The sequence below is a fragment of the Mirounga angustirostris genome, unplaced genomic scaffold (assembly GCF_029215605.1).
Source record: "Mirounga angustirostris isolate CCGP_5_RB_7025 unplaced genomic scaffold, mMirAng1.0.hap1 SCAF_17, whole genome shotgun sequence".
Classification (NCBI taxonomy): Eukaryota; Metazoa; Chordata; class Mammalia; order Carnivora; family Phocidae; genus Mirounga; species Mirounga angustirostris.
This window is the reverse complement of record NW_026991725.1, coordinates 31,750,338-31,768,674: the sequence shown is the minus strand read 5'-3', so window position 1 is coordinate 31,768,674 and position 18,337 is coordinate 31,750,338. Positions and strand designations below refer to the sequence as shown.

Below are 18,337 nucleotides of genomic sequence, written 5' to 3'. Positions count from 1 at the left end.
TCAGTCAGTTAAGCGTCCAACTCTTTTTTTTTTTTTTTTAAGATGTTATTTATTTATTTGACAGAGAGAGAGACACAGCGAGAGAGGGAACACAAGCAGGGGGAGTGGGAGAGGGAGAAGCAGGCTTCCCGCGGAGCAGGGAGCCCGACACGGGGCTCGATCCCAGGACCCAAGGATCACGACCCGAGCCAAAGGCAGACGCCCAACAACTGAGCCACCCAGGTGCCCCGAAGCGTCCAACTCTTGATTTCAGCTCAGGTCATGATCTCAGGGTCCTGGGACCAAGCAACTCCTCGAGTTCCACACTGAGTGGGGAGTCTGCTTAGGATTCTCTCTCCCTCTGCCCCTCCCCCAACTAACTAACTAACTAACTAAATAAATAAATGAAATCTTTAAAAAAAAAAAGTAACTGTAGAATCATACTTACGTTTTATAACAGTAAGTACTAGGCACATAGAGAAACTCTACAAACACTTCCGTATTCCTCTCAGCCCTACGGCATTATTATTCTTACTGTACATATAAGGAAACAGAAGCTCAAAAAGAGTTAATCTATTCAGATACACAGCTTACAAGTGAGTGAGTATGGAATTTTAAACTGGTTTTTTGTCTAAGAGAGCCTGGCTCTTGACCAGTATGGCACTACCAGTTCTTCTAAGCCTAGAGTTCTGAGCCTTAATTCCACCTCATTATAGATATATCTACACCTTTATTCCATAAAGATCTGCTGAAAACATTACTTTATGGTGTGTTGTCTTTGTTAAACATCTTTCTTGATGTTGACCACATGCCCTCCTAGAACTCTGCCTGTTAATCTGCTCCTATATTCCCTTCCCTTGGATTAACAGGGTCCACCCCCTTCCTGGGACACACAATTACTTATTGCTGGTCACCCTAATATTTAGGGTCTGTTTAGGTCTCCACTTAGTGATTGCTACCAGACTGCGTCTTATTAAATTGCCTTGTCCACCTCAGATCCTAGGTGTCTCTGGTTTGACCCTTCAGTGGGCCACCACTCTAACAGAAATGCTGGATAAAGTCAAATCTACACTTCATATTTTATGCAAGCAGATTTCTTTAAAAAAAAAATGCAGAGAAAAGAAGATATGAGCTAATGGCCAGTAATTCTAAGAGGGAATATAGCTTGAGAGTACAGGTTAAAATTAATAAGTAATTTATACAACCACAAATGTATGGAAAAATACAAAGAAATAAATATGGCCATACCAGGAATTTTCTGATAAAGACAGATCTGTGTCCAAAAAAGAAATATACAAAGAGAGAAGGACACAATCAAAAGAGTGGAAAACCCTCTAATTATATTGTCAAGGAAGAACAGAGCCTAAGCTGAGAAGAGCTTTGTTTCTAAGACAGCATAAAGGATTGTTGGGATATTTTTAGAATAAAAACATGGACAAGGGAAGGCCAGATCCAATGCATGAGAAAGAAAACAAAGGAAATTATTCTGTTAAAAGCTTCCATTTATTAATCAGCTGCTATGAGCTAAACTTATGTTCTTGACATACATAATGTCTTACTCAATTCATACAATACACTGTGAGGCAGAAATAATAAAAATGATAATACAGATAAGCAAACTTGCTCAGAGTAAATAAGTGACTTGATCTAGTCATACAGCTAATACAGGGCAGAATCAGGGCTTGAACTCAAGTAAAACTGACTCCAAAGTTTGCCATGCTTAACAACATCCTGCCTCCAACAAAAGACATAGAACAATTACTCCAGCTTAGTTTCCTTTAATCTTCTCCATCAAGGAAAATATATTTAAACTAAACAGGGCAGAATAAACATTGTTAAGAATTACTGAAGTGTACGTTATGACTTATAAAGAGAAGTTATAAAAAAACATATACTCAAAATCCAGGCCCACACAGTTGACATTTGAGTTCTAAAAGAACATGAGGATAGGAACGTGAAAATACTAACAGCAGTCTTTGCAAAACCATACAGAAAATTAGGAGGGCTGCAGGACTAGATAGTGGCAAAATACAGATATGAAATAGTTTATATAAAATCTTTACAAAGGGAGAAACACTAAATAAGGGCTCAGAAGGAAAATTCCAAAATAACCTCATGTCCATTTTGATATAGAACATGAGGGAAATAACACAGATGTACTGTCATCTTGATACCAGACAGGCCTTAAATGAAGTTCTGTAAGCTAGAAAAAAGTAGATCTGAGAGCAGCTTTCCAGGATATTAATGACTGCCATGGGAAATGGTGTAGAGTTTCTCTATGTGCCTAGCACTTACCCCAAGCACCAGGCAGTGCTAGGACTAATGGGTAGGAGCAACAGAACAGCAGATTTCCATCCATGTAAATTAGAATACTGACAGTTAAAACTATTCAACAAAGGAACAGGCTATGCTACAAAGTAGAAAGTTTGCCCTCACTGAAAGGCAACAGAAGCTGTGGACTATCCACTTAAATTGCTCTGAAAACTAAATTTGCTCCCATATATAAAGCGCTTAATATTGTCTGGAATACAGAAACAGCTCAATACACATGATCTATTATTACTATTACTGTTAGTTAAATGCTTAGTAAAACTTGCTTGTAAAATCATCTCCTGTTCTTAGGGATCTTTGATTTCTATGGTAACAGGGCTAGACATATTTTTGTCAATTACAGTTTGTTTTCTTCCATGTCCTCTAGTTTTTTTTTTTTTAAAGGTATGTATGTATGTATGTATGTATGTATGATCAAGTAATCTCTACACCCAATGTGGGCCTCAACTCACGACCCCAAGATCAAGAGTCATATGCTCTACCAACTGAGCCAGCCAGGCACCACAATTTACTCTAGTTTTTATTTATTTTGCTATAAAGCTGCATAACTATATTCTCTTATAATAAAACATTATCAGTGACTATTTCATTTCTTATTCTATGTGTTACATATATTATTTATCTTTCTTCTCTCCTCTCGTTTTCATTTTGATCATTCCTGTCAAAGATTTTTCTATTTTCTTAGTCTTTCCAATAAACTTGCTTGTGTCTTCAATGATCAAGAGTTTTTTTGTTTTTAATTTTATTCATTTCTGCTTTTAATTTTGGTTCTTTTATATTTACTTGTTCTTCTATCTCCTTGAATTAAATGATTAATAAAATTACTTTCATTTGTTTTCAAATAATAGCATTCAAGCATATAGAAATATTCATAAATGCACACTGGAAAAAAGAAAAAATAAATCAATTGTATGTATGGTGTGTAAAACTTTCTGAAGATATAAACCATGTTTTATTTCAACTAAAATTAAATAGAAATATCACATGATCCAGTAATTTCACTACTTGGTATTTACCCAAAGAAAATGAAAACACTAATTCAAAAAGATATATATACCCCTATGCTTACTGCAGCTTTATTTAAAACAGCCAAGATATAGAAGCAACTCAAGTGTCCATTGATATGACAGATGACCATTAAAAAAAAAAAAAATGAGATCTTACCAGTTGCAACAACATGGATGGACCCAGAGTATTATGCTAAGTGAAATAAGTCAGAGAAAGACAATATCATATGATTTCATTGATATGTAGAATCTAAAACACAATAGAAATGAATAAACAAACAAAAACCAAAAACAGATCCATAAATACAGAAAACAAACTGATGGTTGGCAAAGGTGAGGGGGCAGTGAAAGGATGAGTAAAGTGGGTGAAGGGGAGTGGGAGATACAGGCTTCCAGTTATGGAAAGAATAAGTCATGGGGATAAAAGATACAGCAAGGGAATACAGTCAATGGTACCACGGTAATGATTATGGTGACAGATAGTACCTACACTTGTGGTGAGCACAGCATAATGTACAGACTTGTCAAATCACTATGTTGTACACCTGAAACTAATGTAACATTGTGTGTCAACTATACTTCAATCAAAAAAATCAACTATAATAATTAGAACATTCTGATAAATAAACACATCAAAAACAATATGAATTGCCAAAAATTTTATAATATAAAAATATTATTAAATATTTAATAGAAAAATAACATGTCCATACCTGCAATTTATGAACAAAGGCAAATGTAGAAGTAGAAAAATGTTAATATTACCTTTTGGACGATTTCAAAAGGGCTACTTTTAAAGAAATTCATTTCAGCACTTACATTACCACTATCTTAATAATAAATCATTATAATTGCTAAAAAGAACCTGTACTATGATAGTTTAAAAATTACTTGAATTATTAAGTAAAATCATCTACAAAACTATATTTGTGCTAATTAGATTGATAAAAATTGCATCAACCTTTAAACTATGAAATACTTCAAATCACCAATAGAGACTAATTATTAATCCCCAAGCACCAGAGCAGTACTAAGAAGTACATAAAGAATACAAAAGAATATATTATCAGTTATTAGTTAACACCACTCACATCACTGAGAAGACCTACAAGAAATATTAAAAGACTTTCTATTTAAATAGATTAAGTCATCACTGATATATCCATACAGCTCGCAAAGACTCACTAAGTTGGATGTCTTTTCTTGAATATCACTCTGATTGGATGTGTCATCCTTTTTTTTTTTTTTTTTTTTGGATATTTCATTCATTAACAGAGTAGAAAGTATGAAACTATTAAGTTCAAGAGCAATGTGAAGACTACTATAGCAAACACTATAAGCTGGTTTACTCAACCTCTTCCAACTTGTGTTCCTATACTACTATGGCTAGAAAGCCAAAAATCTACATTTCTCAGATTCCCTTGAGTTAAGGTACAGATATGTAGCCTACGATTTTACCAGTAGGATGTACCTACCCTCCCACACCTTCAATGACAAAGTAAGAGAATGCCATATACCAGGTCAACAGGTTTAGTGATGTGATTTCTAAGTCCACATCATTAAGTTAAAACTAGAAGGAGATGAAGAACTGTATGTAATAGGTAAACATACAGTTGTAAAAACTGACAAAAGAGTCTGTGATTAAAGGAGAGAACAGAAAAACTATACTGGTTTGGGTACATGGTGTAGGAGCAAACTGCTACATCTCCAGTAGGTCACCTAAGATATATTAGAGTCTAGTTCGGCTTTTCATGTTCATAGTAACAACTCCAAGTCATCAAGAAAAGGTTAAATTGAACATTTAAGTAAATAACACATTTTTAAAGGATGCTCTTCCAAAATGTGGGTTTTGTGTGTGTGTGTGTGTGTGTTTTTAGTGATCTGAAGAGATAAATTCTTACAAACAAACAATTATCTACAGTAACTCCTCAGGGCAGTGGTTCTCAAACTTTAGTGAGCAAAACAGATTGCTAAAAATAGAGATCTTTGGGCTCCAGATGTAATGAGCCAGAATCTGTGAAGTGAGGTTGATTAGGTAAATCTGGATACTCAGGAATTCACATTTTTCAAAGCAGTACTCCCACGATTTCTAATGCAAGTGGTCTAGGGACCACACAGTGAGAAACATTGTCCATAAGCATTTTACATAGGTGAAGATTTTACTATAGTATTGTAGTCACACATTTGATCTCCCTCTTTTTTCTTCTTTTTTCTGTGTGTGAATGTGTGTGTGTTGGAGAAGGTGCATAAAATTACAAGTATCAATTACTCAACATCTATATGCCAGGCTGTGTATATAGCTCTCACTTCATTTTAACAGTAACCGTGTGAAGGTAAGTTACCACGTTTTTGTATCAGAGGAAACCAAAGAAAGCATAAATTAACAAACATACTTTGTATAACACAACGAGAAAGAGGCAATGCTGGGATTCAGCTTTAGTTTAAGAGCAAAGCCCATTTATTTCCATTATACTTGAGGCATGGATGAGGAGGCTTTAAAGGTGGACCAATGGGCTCTTCACACTTGTTTCAATCCTACAAAAACACCACTGCCCATCCATTTAGTTCCTTGAAGCCAAACATACTAATACACTGTCATTCCAAGAGTCAAATTCATTTGCTTTTCCTTTTTAAGGATTTCATTTATTCACTCTAGAGACAGATGGAGAAAAAGAGAACAGGAACAGGGGAAGGAGCAGAAGGAGAGGGACAAGCAGACTCCGAGCTGAGCACAGAGCCCCAAGCAGGACTCAATCCTACGACCTTGAGATCACGACCCACACTGAAACCAAGAGCCGGACGCTTAATCAACTGAGCCACCCAGGCACCCCTCATTTGCTTTTTCTATAATAAGGTATAAGTTTTTGTGTGTGAGAAAGGCTCCATATACAAATCTTCTAACCTGACAGAAACAAAACCACTTCATAAGAAAAATGTAAATAATTTGTTATTTTGGCCCCTTCTCCATTAAGGAACATTGTGGCAGTTTTGCAAACTTCCCCTAGTAGTGGTTGAATAGGGGCAGGAAGATAGGACTACTATATTTCAGTGAAATATATACAATGATACTACAGCTGCTATAAATAATCTTACTATAAATAAATACTACAATACTATAAATAATAGTTCTACTCTATATGAGTGACTTCCATTCAATCATGAAAATAATCAGTAAAATAGTTATTTTCTTACATACAAATTCTTAGGTTAAGTTTTTACAAAATCTAAAAAGAGACTTAATTATGTCGTAAACCCAGCACATATAAATATCACAACAGGACTCTTTATTTGATAAGACATGTTGACTTTTAGTTGCGTAATATATACATACTGATAAAAACTCTCTCCTTGCGCTGTGAATTGTGTAAGACTGATGAATCACAGAACTGTACCCCTGAAACAAATAATACATTATATGTTAATTTAAAAAAAAAAAAAAGACTCTCTCCTTGACTAAACTTTGTCAGGCTCCTCTGAGCTCCTTCCCACTGTGACTCCTCCTTGAGCCTTATCCTGAAGCCTGCAGTCTAGCTCAGGAACAGCAGGGATCCTGGTAAGTCCGTTGAGTGAGAATCCCTCCACCCTCTTCGGATCACCCTGGCCAATTCAGCAAGAGTCCTGTTAAACTGGTCTTAGAAATAATACCCTTACCCTTGATGTCTCCCTCTTTGTAATTTTCCATCCACCTTGCTGCCCTCCTCACCTTGCTCTTTGGCTATAAATCCTTAGCTTTCTTTACTGCATTTAGTATTGAGCCCAGTTCTACACTAAGGTCTCTTTTCTCCATTGCAATAATTCCTCTATATTACCTACTGTCCAGCTCTGGTTTTAACAATACTGACTGATGGCAACTGAAATTACATAAATTGAATTAAGTAACAACCCCTTAACATTCTGTACTTTTGGTCTGGAAAATTACAGGGACAGCAATGGAAGTAAGAGCCCCCTTTCTCTACTCCGGCCACTGGGTAAACCTTGGAATTTACAACAGCATAATCTTTAACCCATAAAACTAGAGAATCTGAATTAGAAACAGTAATGAGGTCCAGACCTAGTTTAATTAGTACTATCATTCCAAAGAGCTCAAAAGTCTTCATATACATTTTCTCATTTAACCTTAAAAAATAGAGATTCTGGGGCTCCAGATTTAATGAGACAGAATCTCTGAAGTGAGGTTGATTAGGTAAATCTGGATACTCAGAGATCTGCATTTTCCAAAGAAGTAGTCCAAGTATTCTAATGTGAGTGGTCTAGGGACCACATGGTGAGATATTTGGTAAGATACTTTATACATATGGAAATTAAAATAGAAATATTTAACATTAGCAATGATGGAGCTTAGACTACTATATATATATGTAGTATATATATAATATATATATATATACACACTATATTTTTTACTATAATAAAATTCACTATATCTTGAATTCTAATATTTTTCCTAAAATTGCAAGATATTTACTCATGCTTCAGAATCGTGAGTACATTGCAATAAATCACTATGAAGTCTAAATCTCTATGCACTTTATATTTTCAAACTGGCTTTTCAATAGTTTTCTCAAGACTAATTTCCATTTTATCCAAGATAATATATGAGAAGAAAAGTAACACTGATTCAATGTTTATTATGTATTAGGTTTTAAGAAATCTTATTCATTCTTCACAGGAACTCCGAGATTTTTTCTAACAATAAAATTCACTAAAGTATATCTTGAATTCCAGTACTTCCAAAAATTGCAAGATAATTATCATGTGAAAAATGTGTAAGTACACTAAACTGTATCAGAATATGTAGACTAATATTACATATAGGCTGTTCTTAATGTCAAAATAGCTTTAAATCTTTTTCCCAGGATGTATCATAAACAAGTCAATGATTCCTTTTTATCCATGATGAAAATAATATTTTGGCTATAGCTAGCATCTAAAGCATGTAAATTTGACTGCCACACAGTCATTCCAATCTATGTAGCAAATACTTTTTAAATCAGGCCCCCCCCCCGCCAAAAAAAAATTCCCAAAGACTAGCTAATAATCCATTGGATATCGGTATTTGAAGGTTACCCCTCAGAAAAGAAAAAGGGCTTACTTAAGGTAATTACATAAATTACTTGAAGATCACCTTCCAAAGGCTCAGAACTCATATTTAATATGGATGGATCATATTTAATAGCTGATGGAAAGTCACCCAAATCTCTTCTAGAATTATAATAAATGTGGCTAACATTTATTGACTACTTATTCTTTGTCAGATACTGTCTCATGAACTTTATATGTACCAACTCATTCAGTTCTCGTAATAGTCCTATTATTTCTACTTTAGAAATAAGGAAAGTGAAGTACAAAGACTTTCAGCAAATTTGCTTAAGTTTACACAGTTAAGAAATGGCAGCCAGGATCCATTTTGTTATACTGCCTCGTGAGACTCCAGATTTTACATGTGGTAAAAAATACAAACACTATAGAAAGGTACATAACAGAATTTGTCATCCCTCTCCCACTTTTGGGTTAGAGTTACTGTATCTCCACACCACCACCAAATGTATGTGCAGGCACGTGTGTGTATGTGTGTGTGTGTCACACAAGTGGATTACTAATTATTAGTGATAAATATTTAGATTTTAGTTTTTACTATACATATGTACAGAGACATACATACATACATGTTTCAAGCTTGTTCAAATTTATTTATTTATTTGTAAAATAAACTCTGTGCAAGGAAATTACTGTATCAAGGATTATGTACATTACAATTTTTTTAAAGATTTTATTTATTTGAGAGAGAGTGCATGCACATGCAACCCGAGGTGAAATTATTGAATCAGAGGCTTAACCTACTGAGCCACCTAGGCACCCCTGTGCATTACAACTTTGATACACACTATCAAACTGCCCTACAAAAAGGTTGCAATGATTTATACCCTACTAAAAATGTGAATACTCAAAATTTAACTTTTACTAAACTTACAGTACATATAATAGGCCACAGTATAAATTCAGGTAAGTGTTGAATGAATGAACTATTGGTACTCCTAATTATCTATATTTTAAGAAGTATGCTTGAGGGGCTTTGGGATATTATGAAGAAGAACATCTTGAAAAGAGCACTGAGCAGGAATCTAGAGAACTGGGGCAATGCCATCACCATAGTAACAGGGGCCAACGGTGTCTCTGCATAATCTCCTCTGGACCTCCCCAGTGCACAGCAATATCCAACTACGTCAAATGAACCTTGAGGTCTGCCCAACCTTAGGTCTTCTAGTTTTCCTTCATTGCTTAGACCATTTGGCTATATCTTCTTTCCTTGGAATAAAAAAGTCTTAATTGATATACCAAATGGGTCGTCACCTACACTTGTGTGAAGGACTCAGATAAATATTTTAGGAGTACAAAGGTTCTATGATAAAAATGATAGGAAAAGGTTAGTTATTCCTTCACTATATCTCACAAGATAAAATAAAAAAAAGATTTTCTTTTCACCATTCTATTAACTTATCAGAACTTAAAGATAGATTTAAAGATCAGGAAAACACACAAGGTTAACGAACATAGCATACTTAGTCCCTCAGATGCCATTCTTTACACATTTGCCAACAAGATCTGATAAAAAGGTAAATCAGATCACATTACTTCCCATTCCGGCTCTGCTTAAAATCCTACAGTTAGGTTGCTTACCATGACCTAAAAACCCTGGTTTCTGTCTACCTCCTCAACTATTTTCTACTACCCTCCCCCCCCCTGACTTACTCTGCTGAAACCACACTTGCCTTCTTCCCATTCCTTGGACATGCCAATGCTGCTTTCTGCTGTAGGACTTTTGTCCTAGCTGTTCCCTCTGCCTAGAGGGCTCTGATCCCAGATCTTCCCATGACTGGCTTCTTTCAGTTATTCACATCTCCGCCGTTCAAATACCTCCTCTTCTGACTCTCCCTGATGACTCCACAGAAAGAAATCCTACCTCCACTCCACTCTCCCTCTATCCCATTTCCTATTTCATCACCCTCATATTACTTGTCACTATCTAAAATTGTTCACCATGCTATTAAGTGCATCTAGAGCAGTGCTTGGCATATTATGGGTCCTAAACAAATATATGCTGAACAATTAGGTGAAAAGCACAGAAAAATAATAAACTACTTTGACTATAGCAAAGACAGGGTACTAAATATTAGAAAGTCAGAAAGAAAACAGAATAAGATAACTATTCTGGTCCTACTTAGTTTGGTTGGTGATATGAATACAAGGAATATAAGGTAATTGGAAGTTTAAATGTATGGAAATGGATAAATCAGTAAGTGCAGCCCTAATGGCTGGATTAAATTAATGCATTTTGTTAAAAACCATTCTCTGGAGGACATTTAACTTATGGTCAGCAAATCTTTCTCTATTCAACTTTCTTTTTAGTTATTCATAACAAAATATAATTACGAAAGGAAAGATAACTCATAAATCTACTAACTAAAGTTTTAAATTTAAATTTCAAAGTAATTTCATTCTAGGTTAAACCAAAAAATTCTCATTATCTGCTTCACTTAGCAGAAAACTGGCCACAGGAAAATGTTCATAGCATCCTTTTTCAGGAGACAGATTTCTCTCATTCAGAAATTTTAAAATGCATCCTCAATCTTTAAATTCTTAGGCCTTTGACAGTCTCTTTAACAAATAAAATTAATTACACATGTAATTAACCAAATATACCTCTTATTACTGCTTCCCTGTCTCACCTCTGTGATATCAGGTAGGTAACTGACTTTGTTATTAAATGTACTTATCTTTTAATAAAGTTCCCTATTTAAGTTGAGGCTTAAATTGGGATAGGTAAATGGGATAGGAACCTCAGGCAATCCAGTTCATTTCTGCAAGGAAACGGAACTTTTCTTGCTAACTCTTCCAAAGTGTGGTAAATGAAGAACATCACTTGATAGCCATCTTATATTTGGTTAATTATATTTTCAGTAATCAACAATATCTTAAACTTCAAGAAAAAGGGGAGATTTCTAAGCAAAGAAATTTTATTCAAGTCCAACCACATAAAATTTATCCTATTTTTAGCTATCAGAGGGAATAAATATTTCAGTAAAATGTTACTAAGCTATTTTACTGATTTTTATTTAATGACCCAAGAATCAAAGTAGCCTTTGACTCAGTTATCTGAAGAAGCCTAAAAACAATAAATATAAAAATGCCTTATGCCTTGTGGAACTAAAGAATAAAGAAATATTATTGTTTTCATGAAAATTATAAACACTGTAAAAATCTTCATTCAAAATAGATGGAAGAGTCCAAAAATTCCATTTTCCTTTCTCTCCTGTTTTCTTTTGAATTGTCAAATGATAATCAAACCTCCCCACTGTCTAGCTCAGTGCCAGACATATAGTAAGCAGTTAATGTATCCTTTTGGAATGACTTAATTTCTTGCCCCTAATCACTCATAACCCACCATTACCAGTCAACTTAATGATACCAGCTATATATTGATAATGTTAAAAGAAACCTAAGAAAGTGACCCAGGCTTACATATTTTCACATGTAAGTATCATTCAACATATTAAAATTTCTTCTCTGAAAAAGCTTAAAAGGACAAAAGTTCATTCAATAATTAAGACACAGTTTCACACCTAATCACTTGATCTGAATGGGTTATACATACTGTGAGATCATATTAAAGTCAGTGCAATCCACAACTTATGAATTATAGTTAATATCCCAAGAAGTTGGAGGAATGTACAATGGGAGAGGAAAATATCTAAATCAGCTTTTAGAAATAGATGTGAAATACACAGATTAGGATTAAAAACAGAAAATATGACTGATGTACCTTTGCTGAACTATGAAGCTCTATTATCCTAAAATTACAATATCTCCATCTGTTAATCTGACATGAACAAGCTGATAAATGAAATCAGAACAACAGTGTATTCTGGCAAAACTAGAAGTTTCCCGAAAGCCTAGAAAAATATGTCCACAACAGATGGATCACTTAGAAAATAAATACATCAATCTGTCAAACGGAGTACTATTCTAATTCCCTAAATTAAAATCAGTAGGAGTTCCACCTTCCAAGAGTCTGTGACATTAGGAAGGCCAAAAAGGAAAAACCTAAAGATGCACATAAACATATCTGATATGACCTAAAGTGTCATACTGTTAGGTTTCCTGTTAAACATACTAAATTTAGGTAAAGTCCTTACCAGTTAACTTCTTCACAGGTTGGAGCCGAACACTGATAGACTGATGTGTGAGTAAGGGGGAGGATGGAAGAGAGCGAGACATGCCCTCCATAATCCGAATGTGCTGCATACCTTCACTCACTGGAAGTGGTGGAACGGCGTAGTCGGGCTCAAAAACACAGTCGCTTTCTGTGGAGATGCCACCTGTTAGGACAGAACAAAAGAGCTGATAAGAAAAGATTCCTTTTAAGATAATTCAGAACATCATATACCCATGTTGATTTTCACGGTGAAAAGCCAAATAAGATATTTTCAACACCCACATTCATGTCTATACTTACTGGATGGACACTTAACAGCAGGTTTAGCACTAGGAAATTAAACATGGATAAAACGAGGTTCCTCCTTATAAGGGGCTCACTGCCTCATGAATGATTCAGTCCCATAAAGAAATAATAATGGTACAATGCAGTAAGTGTTAAAATTGGAGCACTGGTCTTCAGTTTTTTTCCCTGATAAGAAAAATAAAAGAAGATATTCACCTGCTTGATAATCCAATATGTGCAAATGCTAGTAGGATCACTCTAACTCTCTCTTACCCCCTTCTCTAAGAAAGTATGTGAAAATACAAGGAGGTAAGACTGACATTATTATATGGCAATTTTGGGGGGGTTAAGATTTTATTTATTTATTTGTCAGAGAGAGAGCACAAGCAGGGGGAGTGGCAGGCGGAAGGAGAAGCAGGCTCCCTGCTGAGCAAGGAGCCTGATGTGAGACTTGATCCCCAGGACCCCGGGATCATGACCCCAGCTGAAGGCAGACGCCCAACCGACTGAGTCACCCAGGTGCCCTATATGGTGATCTTTTAATCTGCTTTGATATTTAAAAAGATTAAGTATATGTTATGTATTTCCACCTATATACTGTTGACTTCTATTTCCAATAATAGCAGATTATCTACTTCAGACCAACTTTTCCCTAAGAAAAACTAGAACTGTATGTATGTTTTGTTTTTGTTTTTGTTTTTTTTTAAAGATTTTATTTATTTATTTGAGAGAGAGAATGAGAGAGAGCAGGGTCAGAGGGAGAAGCAGACTCCCCACCGAGCAGGGAGCCCGATGCGGGACTCGATCCTGGGACCCCAAGACCATGACCTGAGCTGAAGGCAGTCACTTAACCAACTGAGCCACCCAGGCGCCCTGTACGTATGTTTTAAAATCTTCCTGAAGGCATGGAAGAGTTAATAGCATGAGGAAGGATTACATAAAGAAAAAAGAAAAGAAAAAAAGACTGAAGCCTGGCATTTGGGGCTACTTTTTACTCAGTGGCATCTGAGAGGCTAAGAAGCTACTGACAGTTTTAAAGAGCTGGGAGGACAAACACTGAAATGCAGAGAAAAATCAAGATCCAGAGGAGAAGCTGGTAAAACTCCAACACTTTTGTTTGGAAGCCCAAAGGGCTACACTCTAGGAGTTAAGTATGAACCAAAGCTAGTCTGGCCTTTTACAGGAATAAAGCTCGGCTCCAAACGTCTACCACAAAATTAAATTAAGGCGATCTTGGATGGCCAACGTCTGCCAAAAACTAACGCAAATCTTCTTGGAGAAAACACTGGCACAGGCCTCAAATTACTTCCACAATATTTCATACCCAGTATCTGGCCCTTAACTGACAAAAACAAAGAGGTAAAACAGTATGCAAAAAGTAGATCGGAAAGACCGTTCAAAAGAGACAGTCTCACAAGGGATACAGACTATGGAGTAATGAGGCACAGAATTTAAAAGTGGTATACTTAATTAACATCAGAAAGATTAATAATTTGAAATAAATTTAACCAAGGAGGTGAAAGACCCATACATTGAAAACTGTAAGACACTGATGAGAGAAACTGAAGAGTAAGTGGAAAGATACCCCAAGTTCAAGGACTAGAAGAATAAGTATTGTTAAAATGTCCATACAACCCAGTCATCTACAGGTTCAATGGAACCCCTATAAAGATTCTGATAGCATTTTTTACAGAGGTAGAAAAAAGCAATTCTGAAATTTATATGACATCACAAAAGACCCTAAGTAACCACAGAAGTTCTGAGGGAGAGAAAAACAAAGTGGGAGGCATCACACTTCCTAATTTCAAAGTATATTACAAAGCTATAATAATTAAAAGAATTTGGTGGTAGCATAAAAAATAAAAAATAAAAAAAAACACACAGACGAACAGAACAGAACAGGAGAGTCTAGAAATAAACCCATGCATATATGGTCAACTAATCTTTGACACACGCACCAAGGATACACAATGGGGGAAATGAGAGTCTCTTGAATAAACAGTGCTGGGAAAACTGAAAAGACACATGCAAAAGAATGAAATTGGATCCCTATCTTACACTATATACAAAAATCAACTGAAAAATGGGTTAAAGACTTAAACATAAGACCTGATACCATAAAACTCCTACACAAAAAGGAGAAAAACTCCTTGAAATTGGTCTTGGCAATGATCTTTTGGATTTGATACCAAAAGCACAGGCAACAAAACCAAGTTAGTAGGAGAGACTACATCAAACGAAAAGATTTCTGCCAGCAAAGGAAACTACTGACAAAATGAAAAAGCAACCTATGGAATTGGAGAAAATATTGCAAACCATACATCCTTAGGGGTTAATATCCAAAATACATAAGAAACTCATACTCAATAGCAAAAAACAACCTAAGTATAAAATGGGCAAAAGATGTGAATGAACATTTTTCCAAAGTAGACACACAAACAGCCAACAGGTACACAAAAAGATGTTCAACATCACTAACCTTCAGGGAAATGCAAATCAAAACCACTATGAGGTATCACCTCACACCTGTTGGGACAGCTATTCTCAAAAAGTCAAAAGATAACAAGTGTTGGCAATGATGTGGAGAAAAGGGATCCCTTCTGTTGGTGGCAATGTAAACTGGTACAACCATTATGTAAAACAGCATGGAGGATCCTCAAAAAATTAAAAATAGAACTACCACATGATGGAACAATCCTACTTCTGAGTATATACCAAAAGGAAACAAAACTATCATCTCAAAGAGATATATGCACTCCTATGCTCACTGCAGCATTACTCACAGTAGCCATGATTTGGAAACAACCTCAGTGTCTGTCAAAATATGAAGAAAATGTGATTTTACACACACACACACAGATGTTATTTGTCCATAAGAGAGAAAGAAATTCTGCCACTTATAACAACATGGATGAATCTGGAAAACATTATACTCAGTCAACTAAGCCAGACACAGAAAGACAAATACTGCATAATCTCACTTATATGTGGAATCTAAAAAATAAAGTCAAACTCACAGTAAAGAGAGGTGAATGGTGGTTATCTGGGCTAAGAGGATGGGGGAAAAAGAGAGATGTTCAATAATTAAGTTCTGGAGACCTAATGTACAGCATGATGACTATAGCTAATAATAATAATACACTGTACACTTGAAATTTCCTGAGTAGAACTCAAGTGTTCTCATACACGCACAAAAAGGGTAATTGTGTGAAGTGATAGATATTAATTAGTGTTATGGTGGTAATCATTTCACAATGTATACATTTATCAAAATAACACGTTATATACCTTAAATATATACAATCTGTATTTCTCAATCATACCTCAATAAACCTGGGGGAAAAGAGTGGAAAATTTAAAAAAACAAGCACATGGTCTTACATGAAATGATGGTAATATGGTCTACACTGAGAAGTAAAATTAAAGCAAGTGTCTCACTTAAGGTTCCCAATTGTGTTATAGTTGTAATTTCATCATATGTAATTCTAACTCATTTAAAAAAACTACTGCAGTATATCATGCATTATAACATAACCAGTCTCTTATTAATGGCCACTTACGCAGCTCTTTCTGTAGTATTTCTATAGATGATAAATATAGAATTAATGGGTCAAAGTGCTGAGAGTTTCCCCTGAGAAATACTGACTAAATGCTGTATTAAGTCTGTGTAGGGGAGTGTGGGTGTCTCAGTCAGTTGAACGTCCTACTCTTGTTTTGGCTCAGATCATGATCTCATGAGTCATGAGAGATCAAGCCCCATGTGGGGCTCCATGCTCAGTGGGGAGTCTGCTTGAAGATTCTCTCCCTCTGCCCCTCCTCCCACTCGCTTTATATCTCTTGTGCTCTCTCAAATAAATAAATATATCTTAAAAAAAAAAAAAGTCTGTGTCATGTTGCCTCTAAAAAAAAGGGGGGGGAGTAGTATGCTTAATATTTGGAGAAAATAAAAATTTAGAATTCCAGCTAAGAATTAAAATTATGAAAATAAAAACTCAACAGGTGAATTGAAAAACAGATTAGACAGAGATGAAGAGATAATTAGTAAACTGGAAGGTAAAATGTTTGTGCATCAAAAGACACCATATCTTTTGAATGGTGGTGAATGGGGGTGCCTGGGTGGCTCAGACGGTTAAGCGTCTACCTTCGCCTCAGGTCATGATCTCAGGGTTCTGGAATCAAGCCCCACATCCTTGGGCTCCCTGCTTAGTGGGGAGTCAGCTTCCTCTGTCCCTCCTCCACCCCGACTTGTACACATGCACTCTCTCTTTCAAAAAAAAAAAAAAAAAGTGTGAAAAGACAACACCTAGAATGGCAGCACATATGTGCAAATCATTTATCTGAAGAGAGTCTAGAATCCAGACTATATAAAGAACTCCTACAACTCAAGAACAAAATAACAATGCAATTTAAAAATAAGCAAAAGACTTGAAGAGACATTTCTCCAAAAAAGATCTACAAATGGACAAAAAGCACATGAAAAGGTACTCGGCATCATTAATCATTACGGAACTATAAATCAGAGTCACAGGGAGATATCACTTTATACCCGGTAGGATAGCAATTAAAAAAAAAAAAAAAGACAAAAAAGTGTTACTGAGAATGTAGAGAAGTTAGTTAGAATCCTAATATATTGCTGGTGGGAATATAAGATGGTATAGCTGCTGTGTAAAACAGTTGCTGTTCCTCAAAAAGTTAAATACAGAATAACCCAGCCATCTGACTTCTGTGTATATACCCAAAAGCAATGAAAACAAGTTTCAAGCAAAAACCTGAACATGAATGTTCATAGCAGCAGTATTCACAATATCCAAAAGTGGAAACAACTAAAATGTTATGAACTGGTGAATGGATAAACAAAATGTGGCATCTTTATATAATCGAATATTATTTAGCAATAAAAAGAAGCTAGCCTGATTCATGCTACAATACTGATAAACCTTGAAAACATTACGTTTAAGTGAAAAAAACAGACACAAATGTTCACATGTATAATTCCATTTATATGAAATGTTCAGAACAAGCAAATCTAGAGAAAAAGTAGACTATGATTGCCAGGGACTATAAGGAGGGAGGAGTGAAGAGTGACTGCTTAATAGGTATAGGACTTCCTTTTGGAGTGATGAATGCAGTAATGTTTGCACATTATAAATGTATTAAAAGCCACCAAATTGTACATTTTTAAATGGTGAACTTTACCTCAATAAAAAAATTTTATGTAGATATTTACCACCTACTCACATATTTATTCAAACCAGACACCTAGTAAACCATTGCTAATTTCTTCCTGACACATCCCTTCACAACAAATGCGTTAGAAGTTCTACAGATTTTATCAGTATAAACAGATTTCAAATCAGCTATGCTCTTTCCATTTCTCCTACCATTACCATAGTCCAGATCACTATTATTTTCCCCCAAAGTTCTGTTGATAGAAATACAGAATTTCTTCCTCATCCTTGGAGCTTAGAAATTTTACCAAGATTTGTCTTAACTTTTTTCTTCTCATTAGTCTCTGGGTCCT

At 35.4% G+C, this 18,337-nt stretch overlaps 1 protein-coding gene across 10 annotated transcripts in view; it reads right to left on the bottom strand.

Moving 5' to 3' along the window:
- The window catches only part of TANC2 (tetratricopeptide repeat, ankyrin repeat and coiled-coil containing 2), a 361,538-nt gene that overhangs the window by 216,183 nt on the left and 127,018 nt on the right, over positions 1 to 18,337 (bottom strand). For 5 of the 10 annotated variants that reach the window (XR_010408383.1, XM_064582220.1, XM_064582224.1 and 2 more), the window contains exon 4: positions 12,512 to 12,694. Coding sequence is in view for 9 of the 10 variants with exons in the window: in XM_064582220.1 (XP_064438290.1) it covers positions 12,512 to 12,694 (183 nt within the window). In the remaining variant the exon portion in view is untranslated. Of the gene's footprint in view, positions 1 to 6,648; positions 6,712 to 12,511; positions 12,695 to 18,337 lie in introns of all 10 variants that reach the window. The other 5 variants (XM_064582225.1, XM_064582227.1, XM_064582228.1 and 2 more) reach the window with 3 other exon arrangements.